Below are 13872 nucleotides of genomic sequence, written 5' to 3'. Positions count from 1 at the left end.
TTTGGATGTTACTCAGAGTAACATGGAACACTGAAGGTGCTTAGAAGGTTTTGAAAAGAAGAAGAGACGTGATTCTGCATTTTCACATTTTTTAAAATGTCACTTTGGCTGCTATTTGAAGAAGGGCTGTGGGCAGCCAGAGTGGGAGCTGAGAGACCAGTCTGAGGCTGTTGCAGTGATCCAGGCGAGAGATGGGGACATGGATAGGCCTGGAGAGACAATGACGATCTCGCTGGGGGGCTGGGGATGGAGCCGTGACCGTAGGAGGGCGGGGATAATTCTGGGGCCGAGAAAATGAGTCAGCGCAGAGATTCCTGGAGCAGGATTTAGTAAGAAAGTCGTTCCACAGGAGGGGAGTTGAGTGCAGAGGCCAGAGTGCCAGGACAGAGCTCAGGGGGTCCGTATGTGTGTGAGTGAGGACTGACGGACGGAAGCAGGCATGCTCACGTGGGTGCGATCAAGTGGAGCTGCCCAGAGAGTCGGGTTGTGCGGTTGATCCTTGGAAGACAGGATGAGGTGAGCACGTGTGTGTGTGTGTGCGCGCGCGCGTGTGTGGCGGGGCAAGAGCCTCGGCTCAGAGGGAACCGTGCAGCTCTCAGACGGGCATCAACATGCCCGGCGTGCCCCACAGGGCCGGCTGCAGTCCCAGGACCTGGGCAAACACCTAACGGGAGTGGAGGACCTGCTGCAGCTGCACGAGCTGGTGGAAGCTGACATTGCCGTGCAGGCCGAGAGGGTGCGGGCGGTCAGCGCCTCTGCACTGCGCTTCTGCGACCCTGGGAAAGGTGACAATGAGGGAAGGGACTGGGACAGAGAGGGGCTGAGAAGGAGGACAGTAAGAGCCGAGGCAGCAAGATGGGAAGAACCTGGGGACAGGAAAGGTGATGGGTGGTTTGTGGGTGGCAGAGTGAGAAGTGTGGGGTGGTGGGGGTTGGAACTGGGGGGTACACACAGGAGGCAGAGGGCGGGGCCACAGCTCTTGGCCCTCTGGTGTGACCTTTGCAGAGTACAAACCCTGTGACCCCCAGCTGGTGTCGGAGCGGGTGGCCACCCTGGAGAAGAGCTATGAGTCGCTGTGCGAACTGGCAGCGGCTCGCAGGGCCCGGCTGGAGGAGTCCCGGCGGCTCTGGCGCTTCCTCTGGGAGGTGGGCGAGGCCGAGGCCTGGGTGCGGGAACAGCAGCACCTCCTGGCCTCGGCAGAAACCGGCCGGGACCTGACCGGCGTCCTCCGCCTGCTCAACAAGCACACCGCCCTGCGGGGCGAGATGAGCGGCCGCCTGGGGCCCCTGAAGCTCACCCTGGAGCAGGGCCAGCAGTTAGTGGCCGAGGGCCACCCTGGGGCCGGCCAAGCGGCCGCCCGCACCGCCGAGCTCCAAGCCCAGTGGGAGCGGCTGGAAGCCCTGGCGGAGGAGCGGGCCCAGCGGCTCGCCCAGGCCGCCAGCCTCTACCAGTTTCAGGCGGACGCCAACGACATGGAGGCCTGGCTGGTGGACGCGCTGCGCCTGGTGTCCAGCCCTGAGCTGGGGCACGACGAGTTCTCCACACAGGCCCTGGCCCGGCAGCACCGGGCCCTGGAGGAAGAGATCCGGGGCCACCGGCCCACGCTGGACGCGCTGAGGGAACAGGCGGCGGCCCTGCCGCCCGCGCTGAGCCGCGCGCCTGAGGTGCAGGGCCGCGTGCCCACCCTGCAGCGGCACTATGAGGAGCTGCGGGCCCGGGCGGGCGAGCGTGCCCACGCCCTGGAGGCCGCCCTGGCTCTCTACACCATGCTCAGCGAGGCCGGGGCCTGCGGGCTCTGGGTGGAGGAGAAGGAGCAGTGGCTCAATGGGCTCGCCCTGCCTGAGCGCCTAGAGGACCTGGAGGTCGTGCAGCAGAGGTAGGTGCCCTGCCCCCTGCCCCCTGCCCCTCCACCCCGCTTCCAGACTGGCATTGTGAGCTGGGGGCCAGCGTGTGGGGTGACGTCCAGCCATAACCTGCCTGCTTCTGGTACCCCACTCTGAGTCTTAGCAGGCGTCCGTTTTTGGTTTTAATGAAAAATGTTAAACATACTCAGAAATAGAAACCTTATTCAACAGACTCAGCCAGATTCAATAATCATCAGCATCATGCTCTGTTAGACTGATTTTCCTTTTCAAAAGCAAATCCCCAATGGGAACGTTTCACCTCTGTACTTTCCAGGAACGAAGAAGTTTGTGATATGAGTAAGTTGTTTTATCACTTATGTGCAGACTTAAAATAGCTAAGGCTTTGAAGTTATAAGCCTTTTAGACAGAGACACGGATTAATCTCTCATAAAGTAGCTTTATTTACAGAATAAGAAATCTTAAAATTTAGAAAGCATGTTTTTCTCATAGAACCACCCACAATATCATTATCAGTTAAAACAAAATTAGGAATTCCTTGATGTCATCTACTACTCAAACTGTAGTCAGATTTTCTGGTGGTGTTTAAAATATAATGAAAGATTTTTTTTCTTGTTGTTTTCAAGATATCCCTTGACAGGAGTCAGGAAAGTACCCCCCCTGTGTCAATTCGAGCCTCTGCCTGTTTTTGTAAATAAAGCTTTATCAGAACATGGCCATACCCATTCATTTACATATCATCCCTGTGTCTGCCTTAGCATTAAAAACAGCCTGGCTGAATACATGTGAGAAAGATCAAATGGTTCACCAAATCTGAAATATTTACTTCCTGACCCAGGGATCAAAGCTGGGTCTCTAGCATTGCAGCAGATTCCTTACCATCTGAGCCACCAGGAAAGCCCCCAAATATTTACTATCTGACCCATTTGCAGAATCTGCTCTAGGAAAATATGAAATGTTTCTGGGGAAAGATACACTTCACATATTTATCACTTAAATTTTTTTTAGTTGTCAGTCCATCTTTTAACACATATTAGTAAGGTGGGACACAGGTAGGCAGCTAAGGGGTAAATCCCAGGAGGAATAAGGGAGCTTGTGCTGAAGGGTAAGGTCCGCTGCTAGGGATTAGTTTGACTTGTTGTCCGGCTGTTCCTGACCTTTAATTTTCACCATGTTTTTGAGCAGCTCTAGAGGTGACAGTTTTTCTAGTTGATTAGCTGGAGGGGGGCTCCCACTCGCGCTAATGATCCACAGATGCTGTGAACTGTGTAGGGAAGAGATGCAGAGGCCCCTATAAATAAGTCTCATGTTGACAGAGAGGAGTTCTCTTGGGCACCTAATGGAGGTTGCCCAATGCACCACTGCCTCCTGCCGCTCACCTCCAGCTCTTCCACTCATCAGGTTTGAGACCCTGGAGCCCGAAATGAACGCACTTGCTGCGCGAATTACTGCCGTGAATGACATCGCAGAACAGTTGCTAAAGGCCAACCCACCAGGGAAGGACAGCATTGTCAACACCCAGAAGCAGCTCAACCACAGGTGGGGTGAGAAAGGATGCTGCTTACAGGATGGCAGCTGGAAGGGAGCTCGGTAGAGATGAGATGGAGGCTAAAGACGAGGAGAGAAAGCCATCTGGAATATGTCCAGGGGAAGGGGGCTGGTGATGAAAGAGATGGAAATGGGTTAAAAGTTGCCTGGGGCTTACCTGCCGGCTCAGTGGTAAAGAATTCACCTGCCAATACAGGAGATGCGGGTTCGATCCCTGGGTCAGGAAGATCCTCTGGAGAAAGAAATGGCAACCCACTCCGGTATTCTTGCCTGGGAAGTCCCATGGGCTGGAGAGCCTGGCAGGCAACAGTCCATAGGGTCACAAAGAGCCAGACATGACAGCGATTAGACAGCAACACCAAAAAAAGGTCATTTGAAGAGGCTGAGGCCTGGACTGGGGGCAGACAAGGAGTTGAGGGCAGACAGGTGGGGAGCAGCCTCTGCAAACAGCAGATGGTAGCATAAATCAAGGGAGAGAGAAGCAGGAAGAGGCTATAGAATACACCTGGACAGGGCAGGGAAGCTGAGCAACTCCAGACACCTCCTTGGCCCTCAGGTGGCAGCAGTTTCGGTCCCTGGCGGACGGCAAGAAGGCAGCCCTGACGTCAGCCCTGAGCATCCAGAACTACCACTTAGAGTGCACGGAGACACAAGCTTGGATGAGAGAAAAGACCAAGGTCATTGAGTCCACCCAGGGCCTGGGTAACGACCTGGCTGGTGTGCTGGCGCTGCAGCGCAAGCTGGCTGGCACCGAGCGGGACCTGGAGGCCATCGCCGCCCGGGTGGGCGAACTGACCCGAGAGGCAAATGCCCTGGCTGCTGGCCACCCCGCCCAAGCCCCTGCCATCAACGCCCGGCTTGGAGAGGTGCAGGCCGGCTGGGAGGACCTCAGGGCCACCATGCGGCGGCGAGAGGAGTCGCTGGGCGAGGCGCGGCGGCTGCAGGACTTCCTGCGCAGCTTGGATGACTTCCAGGCCTGGCTCGGCCGCACGCAGACCTCCGTGGCCTCTGAAGAAGGACCAGCCACCCTACCTGAAGCCGAGGCCCTCCTGGCCCAACACGCAGCCTTGCGGGGAGAGGTGGAACGGGCCCGGAGCGAGTACAGCCGGCTGCGGGCCGTGGGTGAGGAGGTGACCCGGGACCAGGCTGATCCCCAGTGCCTCTTCCTGCGGCAGCGACTGGAAGCACTGGGAACTGGCTGGGAGGAGCTGGGCCGCATGTGGGAGAGCCGGCAAGGCCGCCTGGCCCAGGCCCACGGCTTCCAGGGCTTCCTGCGGGATGCTCGCCAGGCTGAAGGCGTACTCAGCAGTCAGGTAAGAGTCCGGGGGGCAATGTCCCAACCAGGAAGAAGTGGGAAATAGGGGTCAGGGGGATGTGAAGGAGTGATGTATGGGGAGAGAAATGGCAGCAGGTGGAATAGCTGAGCAAACAGGATGGGCAGGGGGTACGTGACCAAAAGGGTGAGGGACTTCCCTGGCAGTTCAGTGGTTAAGACTCTGCACTTCTGCTGCAAGGGGCACAGGTCTGATCCTTGGTCTGGAAAGTTGCACATACCATGAGGTGTGGCCCCCCCAAAAGAAAGGGAATGAAAAAAAAGAGAGAGATGTAAATGTAACTTGACCAAATTGACATAAGAAAAAATAGAAAACCTAGCTTGTCGTAACTATTAAGGAAATGTAAACAGCAGCTATAAATAAGATGGGGCAGGATCTGGAGCATTAAAGGCACTCCAGCCCAGTTCCCTTTTAACCTTCTGAGACTTCCACATAATCAGCACCATCCCTCTGTCTCTGAACCAGAGTCTCCTGCCCCACCCCGGGCAGTGTCCATGTCTCAGATGGCTGCCCTTCAGAGGTTCCTTCTTGGAAGCTGGGCAGTGAGCTCAGTGTCTCCCCTCCCACAGGAATATGTCTTGTCTCACACGGAGATGCCAGGGACCCTCCAGGCAGCTGATGCCACCATTAAAAAACTGGAGGACTTCATGAGTACCATGGATGCCAACGGTGAGCGGATCCGTGGTCTTCTGGAAGCCGGACGCCAGCTGGTATCAGAAGGCAACGTCCATGCCGAGAAGATCCAAGAGAAGGCAGACTCGGTGGAGAGGAGGTATGGTGAGGATGGTGGGCAGCTGGGGGGCCCTAAAGGGAACCAAGTGAAAACGGGATGAACACAGCACTCAGATCCACAGATGGGGGTCAGGAGCTGACCAAACCTAGAGAAGGAAGAACCAAGTGGTTGCAGAGCTTCTGGGTGGAGAAGTTCTGTCTCCCCGACACTGGGGTGAAATGAAGCCCCCTAAGGTGGCTAGACACTGGACCTCAGGATTCCTGGGTTGTCACGTGGTTCTCCTGGAAGGTATTGTCCCCACAGGAGGAGAACCGAAAGCATCTAGGTTAGATAGAACAGGGGTTCCCAACCTCCAGATCTAATGCCTGATGATCTGAGGTGCAGCAATGCAATAAAAATAGAAATAAAGTGCTCAGGAAATGTAACGTGTTTAAATCATCCCCAAGCCATCCCCCACCCCCACCCTGGTCCATGGGAAAAAATTATCTTTCACAAAAACAATCCCTGGTGCCAAAAAAGGTTGGGGACTGCTGAATTAGGGGGTCATAACCCTTTCAGAGCAAGTTCAAGGGCTCCACAAAGGCCTGTCGTTACAGACACAAGAAGAATCAAGAAGTGGTGCAGCAGCTTTTGGGCCGTCTTCGGGACAACCGAGAGCAGCAGCACTTCCTACAAGACTGTCACGAGGTGGAGCTCCCTGCCCCCATGTCACCTCTGACACTCCCTGGCCACCCCTTGTCCCCAGCACTCTTGCTCTCTGAGCCTAGAATCAGGCCCCTGCAGTGTGAGCTGAGCGAGTGAACCCTTGCCTGGCTTCTCCCTCGTCCCCCAGCTCCCCAACGCACCCTTGCCCCTTCCGGCCTCACATTTCCCTCCCTCTGAAATGCTCTTTGCCCTCCTCCATCCCCGCTCGCCGCCCTGGCCAGCTGAAGCTCTGGATTGACGAGAAGATGCTGACGGCGCAGGATGTGTCCTACGATGAGGCCCGCAACCTGCACACCAAGTGGCAGAAGCACCAGGCGTTCATGGCCGAGCTGGCCGCCAACAAAGACTGGCTGGACAAGGTGGACAAGGTGAGTGAGGGGATGGCAGCAGCAAGAAGGGAGTGTCCAGGGCCTCCTCCTGTCAGCATCCCAGCCGCCCAGCAGGGGAGGGTCCCGGCTTCAGTATCGGGCTTAGAGATCATGGAGCCCTAGGAGCCAAACCTCCAAGGTCTGGAGGACAAATGTCTTAGGCCTATGGGCCAGTGACTCCAAAACTTTGAAAAAGGACAAATCAGCAGGGAGCCAGCCTGCAGCTTGGGCTTCCTAGGTGGCACTAGTAGTAAAGAATCCGCCTGCCAACGCAAGAGATGTGAGAGACACAGGTTCCATCCCTGGGTCAGGAAGATCCCCTGGAGGAGGGCACAGCAACCCACTCCAGTAGTCTTGCCTGGAGAATTCCATGGACAGTGGAGCCTGGTGGCCTGTGGTCCATAGGATCACAAAGAGACACTACGCAGCCTGCAGCTTTGAGTCAGCATGATATCTATTCATGGTCCAGAAGAGGATGTTACTCTTCAACAGGGTCAGTAAACTTCTGTAAAAGGGGCAGGCGGTAAATATTTTAGTTTCTGCTGCAACTGCTTGACTCTGCCAGTGTCACAAAGCAGCCAAAGAGAATACATAGATGAATGAGCGCAGCTGAGTTCCAATAAAACTTTATTTATAAAGACAAGTGGTGGGCCAGATTTGGCTCTTAGGCCACAGTTTGTCAACTGTGCTTTAGAGTCTTGCTTCCCTGGCACTTGGTCTCCACACCCAGCTCTTCCTCAAGAGCTGAGCACAGGTAAAACGTAATTTCTACTCAGCGAGTATTCCTGGACAACATCCTGTGTGCTCAGCGCTCTGCTAGGTACTGCAAGGTACACAAAAAGACGCTTTCCTTCCCTCAAGGGCGTGACGGTTGGGAAGAGGAAGAGACCAGTGTGGATCTGGTTTCTTCATTTGTTTAGCAAATATTTACTTGGTGCTAGGCCTAGTGCGAGGCCTGGTGTTAGCCACTGAAGGGGAACAAAGGTGATTCCACTGCATGCTCCACCCTCAAGGAATGACGCTGGAGCCAGGATCTGAGACGTGTACATAAACTGCTAAATTCAACCTAAAGCAGAACATAAGGAATGTAATCAGAGAGAGCCCAATAGGCTAAGGAGCGAGATGTGGGAATCCTAGAAGCAGGAGCCTGCAGGGAAGTTCATGAAGGATGGGTAGAATTTGTACAGGCAGAGATGTTGGGGGAAAGATGTTTCTTGGTAGAGAAACCGGAAACCAGGGGTGTGGACATGGGGCACCTGTATGGGGGCAAGGATGCAAGTCCTTCTGGCAGGAGCACAGGATGTGTGAAGGGGCTATGGAGGTGAAAGTGGGCTGGGACATGAAAAACCCCGGTCACCACATAAGGACTGCACAAGAGCGTTGTGCTGAGGGTTGGTGAAGTTACCCAGCTGAGCTTGGCTCTGGCACTCTTCATCCTGGCAGCATATGGAAAACAGCCTGAAGGCAGTGTCTCAGTTCTGTTTACCGAGTAACAAGGCTTCCAGCGCAAGCCACTTCCATGGGAGGTGATCCAGGGAAGCCAGTAAGGGGTGGGGAGACGAGGTGGAGAAGGGAAGGCGGTCAGCGAAGGGTTCGCTACCATGCCAGTGACCCCAGGGGGCACCTGGTGCTCAGTCCTCATGGGACACCTGGGACATCATGTGGAACAGACATAGTTATCCCAGCCAAAGCAAGCACGCCTGATATTCATCCACCAATTTCCTGTCACTGCTTGAGGGCTGCTTTGGGGGGCAGTAACTCCTTGGCACATCCAGGCCACCTGGCATGCAGACCACACCATGCCGCCCTCACCTTTCCAGAAACCAAAGTCCCCAAGCAGAAAGGATGGGAGTGGGGAAACCAGGTGAGACTCGCTCAGTGAAGGGTGATGAGCTGAGAAACGTGGAATGATGGCCAGTGACACGTGACCGTGTGCAATGTGCCACTGGGAACCGCAAGCACCACGGGACACTGGAACTCACAATAAGGAGAGAGTGCAGTGGCCTCTGAACCAAGACAAGGTCTGACCTTGAAGAAGGCAGGAGGGTTTACTCAGCAGCGAGGGTAGGGTCGTTTAGGAAGCTTGGAGAACACCCAAGAACTTGGTGTGGTTGCCCTCACTTCAGGTCTCTGCTGTCCTTTGGATCTCTTTCTGCTATTGGCCTGTGAAGTTCAGTGGCATCTAATTCTGACACTGACCCCTTCCTTGTCGCACACACAGGAAGGGCGGGAGCTGACTCTGGAAAAGCCGGAGCTGAAAGCTCTGGTGTGGGAGAAGCTGGAGGACCTGCACCGGCGCTGGGACGAGCTGGAGACCACCACCCAGGCCAAAGCCCGCAGCCTCTTTGATGCCAACCGAGCTGAGCTGTTTGCCCAGAGCTGCTCCGCCCTGGAGAGCTGGCTGGAGAGCCTGCAGGCCCAGCTACACTCGGATGACTACGGCAAGGACCTCACCAGCGTCAACATCCTGCTCAAGAAGCAGCAGGTATGCTGTGGGCCTTTGGTGGGGCTGGTGAACGGCAAAAGAGGAGATGGGAGTCAGTAGCTCTTGAGATTCACGAGGCCATTCCCAGGCCTCACAGACAACATCTTAACAGGCATCTCTCAAAGCAATTTCCATGGGTCACCAGTGTTGGAATCTCTAGGAATGTGTGTCAGTCAGAGTAAAGTTGGGAGACGGGCAGCACATTCTAACTTGAACAAGGAAATTTTAGGGGAAAGAACTCTTAATTAATAAAAGGTGGTTACCTCCCAATGAGGTAAAAAGAACTCCAAAGCAAGGGTCAGAAAAAAACTTTTCTGTAAATGACCAAATGATATTGGGTTGGCCAAAAAGTTTGTCCTGCTTTCTCTAAGATGTTTTGGGAAAATCCAAACAAATCTAGTATTTTGAGTTTTAAGGGTCATACGGTCTCTGTTGGATGAGATGGTTAGATGGCATCACCGACTTACTGGACATGAACTTAAGCAAACCCCGGAGATGGTGAAGGACAGGGAAGCCCGGCGTGCTGCAGTCCATGGGGTCGCAAAGAGTCAGACACGACTTAGTGATTGAACAACAACAACAAAAGTCTCTGTCGTAACTGTTCAACTCTGTCCTTGTAGGGTAAAAGCAGCCACAGGTGATGTGTAAAAGAATAGTGTGGTGTGTGCCAATAAAACTTTATTTACAAAAACAGGCAGGGGACAGGGTTTGTTGATCCCTGCTCTGATGAATACAGGAATAGCAAATGTAGGGAAGAGCTGTGTCCCTAGGACTGGGGAGGGGGTCCCCAGGAAGGACTGAGATGCCCTCCCCCTACCCCAAGGCTGAGTTTCAGACCTTATTGGAGAAGGCATAGGCCTGCTGGATGGCGTAGAAATTTGCTGGGGTATCATAAACCAGAGAGGTCTGAAGCTGGCAGGCCAAAGCTGGACGGCATGGCACTGGGATGCCAGCAAAACTTGCTGTGGGGTAAGAGCCACCGGGTCGCCTATACTTCATGCTATAGGAGCTAGAAGAAAAACAGGCTGGAGCCATAAATAGAAGCCCATGCCTCGCCTTTTCTTAGTGGTGTCCCTCCAGCGCCCTCTATGGACAAGTCCTAGTACTGCACCAGCTGACCAAGGAAAAATCTTTACAGGGTCAGGTTCCAAGACTCAAAATGGGCAAAGGTGTACTTGAAACTGAGATGGATTGGAGAAGACCAAGAGACCATAAGTTGATAACTGGCACAGATATCACACCCCCTGGATTCTTAGATATATTGAAGTTTGAGATCGATTGATGTAGGCCAGGAAGAGATACTCTCCCTAGATTGAGCTGTATCGATAAGAATTCATGATCAGCTTGATACAGACTAGTGTCTCCGCTGACTTTGAAGGTGGAAGCACGGTGCTAACATCTGCTTCCTCTTCCTGTCGGCAGATGCTGGAAAGGGAGATGGCTGTGCGAGAGAAGGAGGTGGAGGCGATCCAGGCGCAGGCAAAAGCGCTGGCCCAGGAAGACCAGGGTGCAGGGGAGGTGGAGAGGACCTCGAGGGCAGTGGAGGAGAAGTTCAGGGCCCTGTGCCAGCCCATGGAGGAGCGCTGCCGGCGCCTGCAGGCCTCCCGCGAGCAGCACCAGTTCCACCGGGACGTGGAGGATGAGATCGTGAGTCTCCGGGACCTGGGACCGGGTTAGAGTCTCCATCGGGGTATACGGCCCCCTGCCTTTGGCTTTCTGTCTCCTTGCTGGGTGCTGGGGGTGAGTGCCAGCAGGGCTCTGTTGTTTCTTCCCTTGGGCATTGGAAGTCAACCCTCTAGCAACACCCAGGGATACCCTCTAGGCCCCTTCCCCCAGAACCAGAGCCCTGGAAAACCTTCCACCGGGAACCCCTTCCCAGCCAACCCCTGGCTCTTACTTTGCCCTCCGGACCTCCACGGACCCCTCCTCTTTCTCATCCAGTTGTGGGTGACGGAGCGGCTACCCATGGCTAGCTCCATGGAACACGGCAAGGACCTGCCCAGTGTCCAGCTCCTCATGAAGAAGAACCAGGTGAGGCAGAGCCTAAAGGCAAAAGAAGGGGTCCCAAGAGCCTCCCGAGACTTGAATGTTTGTTTGTTTGGCTGCCCTGGGGTCTTAGTTGCAACTCTTAGTTGCAGTATGTAGGATCTAGTTCCCTGACCAGAGATTGAACCCAGGCGCCCTGCATCAGGAGCACTGAGGCTTAGCCACTAGACCACCAGGGAAGTCTGAAAAGTTTGTTTTCTTGAGACCTGGGGTTTCCTTGGCTGCCCCTGATGCTGGGCATAATCCGAGACTTCAGTGGGTCTCCTTTCCTTGCCTCAGGAGGGTGGGTTCCCCTAGTAGTAGATCCTATGGATTGAAGGGGCACCTTCATCACATCCTTGGGCCAGAAAAGAGGGGAAGTGAAGAGGACTCAGGGAGGATGAGAAGCAGAAGTGTGAAGGGGGGCTTGTGTGGAGTAAGTGTAGGGTGAGGGGCCCTCAGCAAGCCTTGCAGCATCTCCTCTGTTGCTGCGGACAGACGCTACAGAAGGAGATTCAGGGCCATGAGCCCCGGATTGCGGACCTGACGGAGCGGCAGCGCACTCTGGGCACGGCAGCAGCAGGCCCTGAGCTGGCGGAGCTCCAGGAAATGTGGAAGCGCCTGGGCCATGAGCTGGAGCTGCGAGGGAAGCGACTGGAGGAGGCCCTGAGGGCCCAGCAGTTCTACCGCGATGCCGCAGAGGCTGAGGCCTGGATGGGCGAGCAGGAGTTACACATGATGGGCCAGGAGAAGGCCAAGGTGAGAGCCGGGGCAGAGCTCAGGCTGCGTCTTTCCTCCCCTGACCCTTACCCCTGCTGCCCCTGTCCCCTTCCCCAGGACGAGCTGAGCGCCCAGGCGGAGGTGAAGAAGCATCAGGTATTGGAACAAGCCCTGGCCGACTATGCCCAGACCATTCACCAGCTGGCAGCCAGCAGCCAAGACATGATTGACCATGAGCATCCAGAGAGGCGAGTACAGCAGGCAGCAAGGGGGCCAGTCCCCAGGGCTGTAGTGGGGAGGGGTGGGGAGGAGAGGGACGGGGAGTGGGCAGCCAGGTTCAGGAAGGCCAGGATACTACAGAGCCTTCTGACTTGTGTGTGTACAGAACCATCTAGAAAGCTGGGGAAGCGGGGATATGTCAAGTCGTTGGGGGCCCAAGAGGGCCAGGACTCCAGGGGCTAGGCCAGGGGTCAGAGCGGTGCGTCCTCTCCACGCCTCGCAGCACCCGGCTGTCGATCCGCCAAGCCCAGGTGGACAAGCTGTACGCCAGCCTGAAGGAGCTGGCGGGTGAGCGGCGGGAGCGTCTGCAAGAGCACCTCCGGCTGTGCCAGCTGCGCCGGGAGCTGGACGACCTGGAGCAGTGGATCCAGGAGCGCGAGGTGGTGGCCGCCTCGCACGAGCTAGGCCAGGACTACGAGCACGTGACTGTGAGTGCAGGGAGGACGGCAGCCACACGTGGGCTTCCCGGGGGAGGGCTAGCACCTCATCCTGGGTGGAGCCCCAAAGGGCAGGGGCGAAAGACCAGGGGGTGCAGATGCTGTTCGTTGAGTTTTGAGGTGTTTCGTTCAAAAAATTGTGCAGAGAGGAGGAGGCAGGACTGCACATAGACGTGGGCAAGAGGAGAGTGACCAGTCACTCTTTTCCAACAGAACTCAGCAGTATAGGGGGCGTGAGGTTCCTCTCCATGGTTTGGGGGTGGGGGTTTGAACCCTCACTGGTGCAGAAATACAGACCGTACTTAGGGTATCCTTGTCAGAAGACTAAAGGTTTCAAGCACCCCTTTACTGGGGGCTGGAGGCTGGGGGCATCTGTCAAATGCAGGGTCAGTGGGTACCAGTTGCTTTTGCTCACCAACTTGGCCCTACTGAAGTGGCCCAGGGTGAGAAGTGGGTTTTCAGTGTGAAAGGACTTGCCCCCCACCGCCCCCGAGGTAGGTACCACTCCCTCCAGCCTTACAGCATTGTCCGGGCAACGGCTTCCTTCACCAGATGCTCCGGGACAAATTCCGCGAGTTCTCGCGAGACACGAGCACCATCGGCCAGGAGCGGGTGGATGGCGCCAACGCGCTGGCCAACGGGCTCATCACCGGGGGCCACGCCGCCCGGGCCACGGTGGCCGAGTGGAAGGACAGCCTCAACGAGGCCTGGGCTGACCTGCTGGAGCTGCTGGACACGCGGGGCCAGGTGCTGGCGGCCGCACACGAGCTGCAGCGCTTCCTGCACGGGGCGCGCCAAGCACTGGCGCGCGTGCAGCACAAGCAGCAGCAGCTTCCCGACGGGACCGGCCGGGACCTCAATGCCGCCGAGGCCCTGCAGCGCCGACACTGTGCCTTCGAGCACGACATCCAGGCCCTCAGCGCCCAGGTCTGACCCAAGTGTGGGTGGGGGCGACGGTGTCTTAGGGAACACTCGGTGGGGAATGTGGCGGGGGTACTGGAGGGTGGGCATGCCCTGAAGGGCCACATAGGGATGCGCTTAGAATGCTTCCAGCGAGCCGTCTCTGGCCAGGGGACATCTAGCTACCATGTCCACACCTGGAGTGACAAGGCTCTTTGAGGGCCCGTGACATTTTCTTTTTTTTAATTTATTTTTATTTTTGGCTGCACTGGGTCTTTGTTGCTGCGTGCAGGCTTTCTCTAGTTGTGGCAAATGGGGGCTGCTCTTCGTTGCAGAGCACGGCATGTGGGACCTTCCTGGACCAGGGGTGGAACCCAGGTCCCCTGCATTGGCAGGTGGACTCTTAACCACCAGGGAAGTCCGGCCCCATGACATTTTCAAATGGTTCCAGGAGCTAGAAGATTCTTCCCTTTGTA

General features: G+C 55.9%; 1 protein-coding gene across 3 annotated transcripts in view; it reads left to right on the top strand.

Annotated features, from left to right (window-relative positions):
• SPTBN2 (spectrin beta, non-erythrocytic 2) overlaps positions 1–13872 on the top strand; it is a 40885-nt gene that overhangs the window by 21600 nt on the left and 5413 nt on the right. For all 3 annotated transcript variants that reach the window (XM_042237672.1, XM_027959696.3, XM_042237671.1), the window contains 14 exons: positions 632–785; positions 1006–1876; positions 3264–3401; positions 3967–4723; positions 5314–5516; positions 6074–6164; positions 6404–6550; positions 8772–9035; positions 10458–10682; positions 10977–11066; positions 11559–11819; positions 11898–12028; positions 12283–12487; positions 13049–13423. In XM_042237672.1, the coding sequence (XP_042093606.1) occupies positions 632–785; positions 1006–1876; positions 3264–3401; positions 3967–4723; positions 5314–5516; positions 6074–6164; positions 6404–6550; positions 8772–9035; positions 10458–10682; positions 10977–11066; positions 11559–11819; positions 11898–12028; positions 12283–12487; positions 13049–13423 (3912 nt within the window). The remainder of the gene's footprint in view (positions 1–631; positions 786–1005; positions 1877–3263; positions 3402–3966; positions 4724–5313; positions 5517–6073; positions 6165–6403; positions 6551–8771; positions 9036–10457; positions 10683–10976; positions 11067–11558; positions 11820–11897; positions 12029–12282; positions 12488–13048; positions 13424–13872) is intronic.

This window comes from Ovis aries, chromosome 21, assembly GCF_016772045.2.
Source record: "Ovis aries strain OAR_USU_Benz2616 breed Rambouillet chromosome 21, ARS-UI_Ramb_v3.0, whole genome shotgun sequence".
Taxonomy (NCBI): Eukaryota; Metazoa; Chordata; class Mammalia; order Artiodactyla; family Bovidae; genus Ovis; species Ovis aries.
This window is presented reverse-complemented; position numbering and strand designations above follow the sequence as displayed.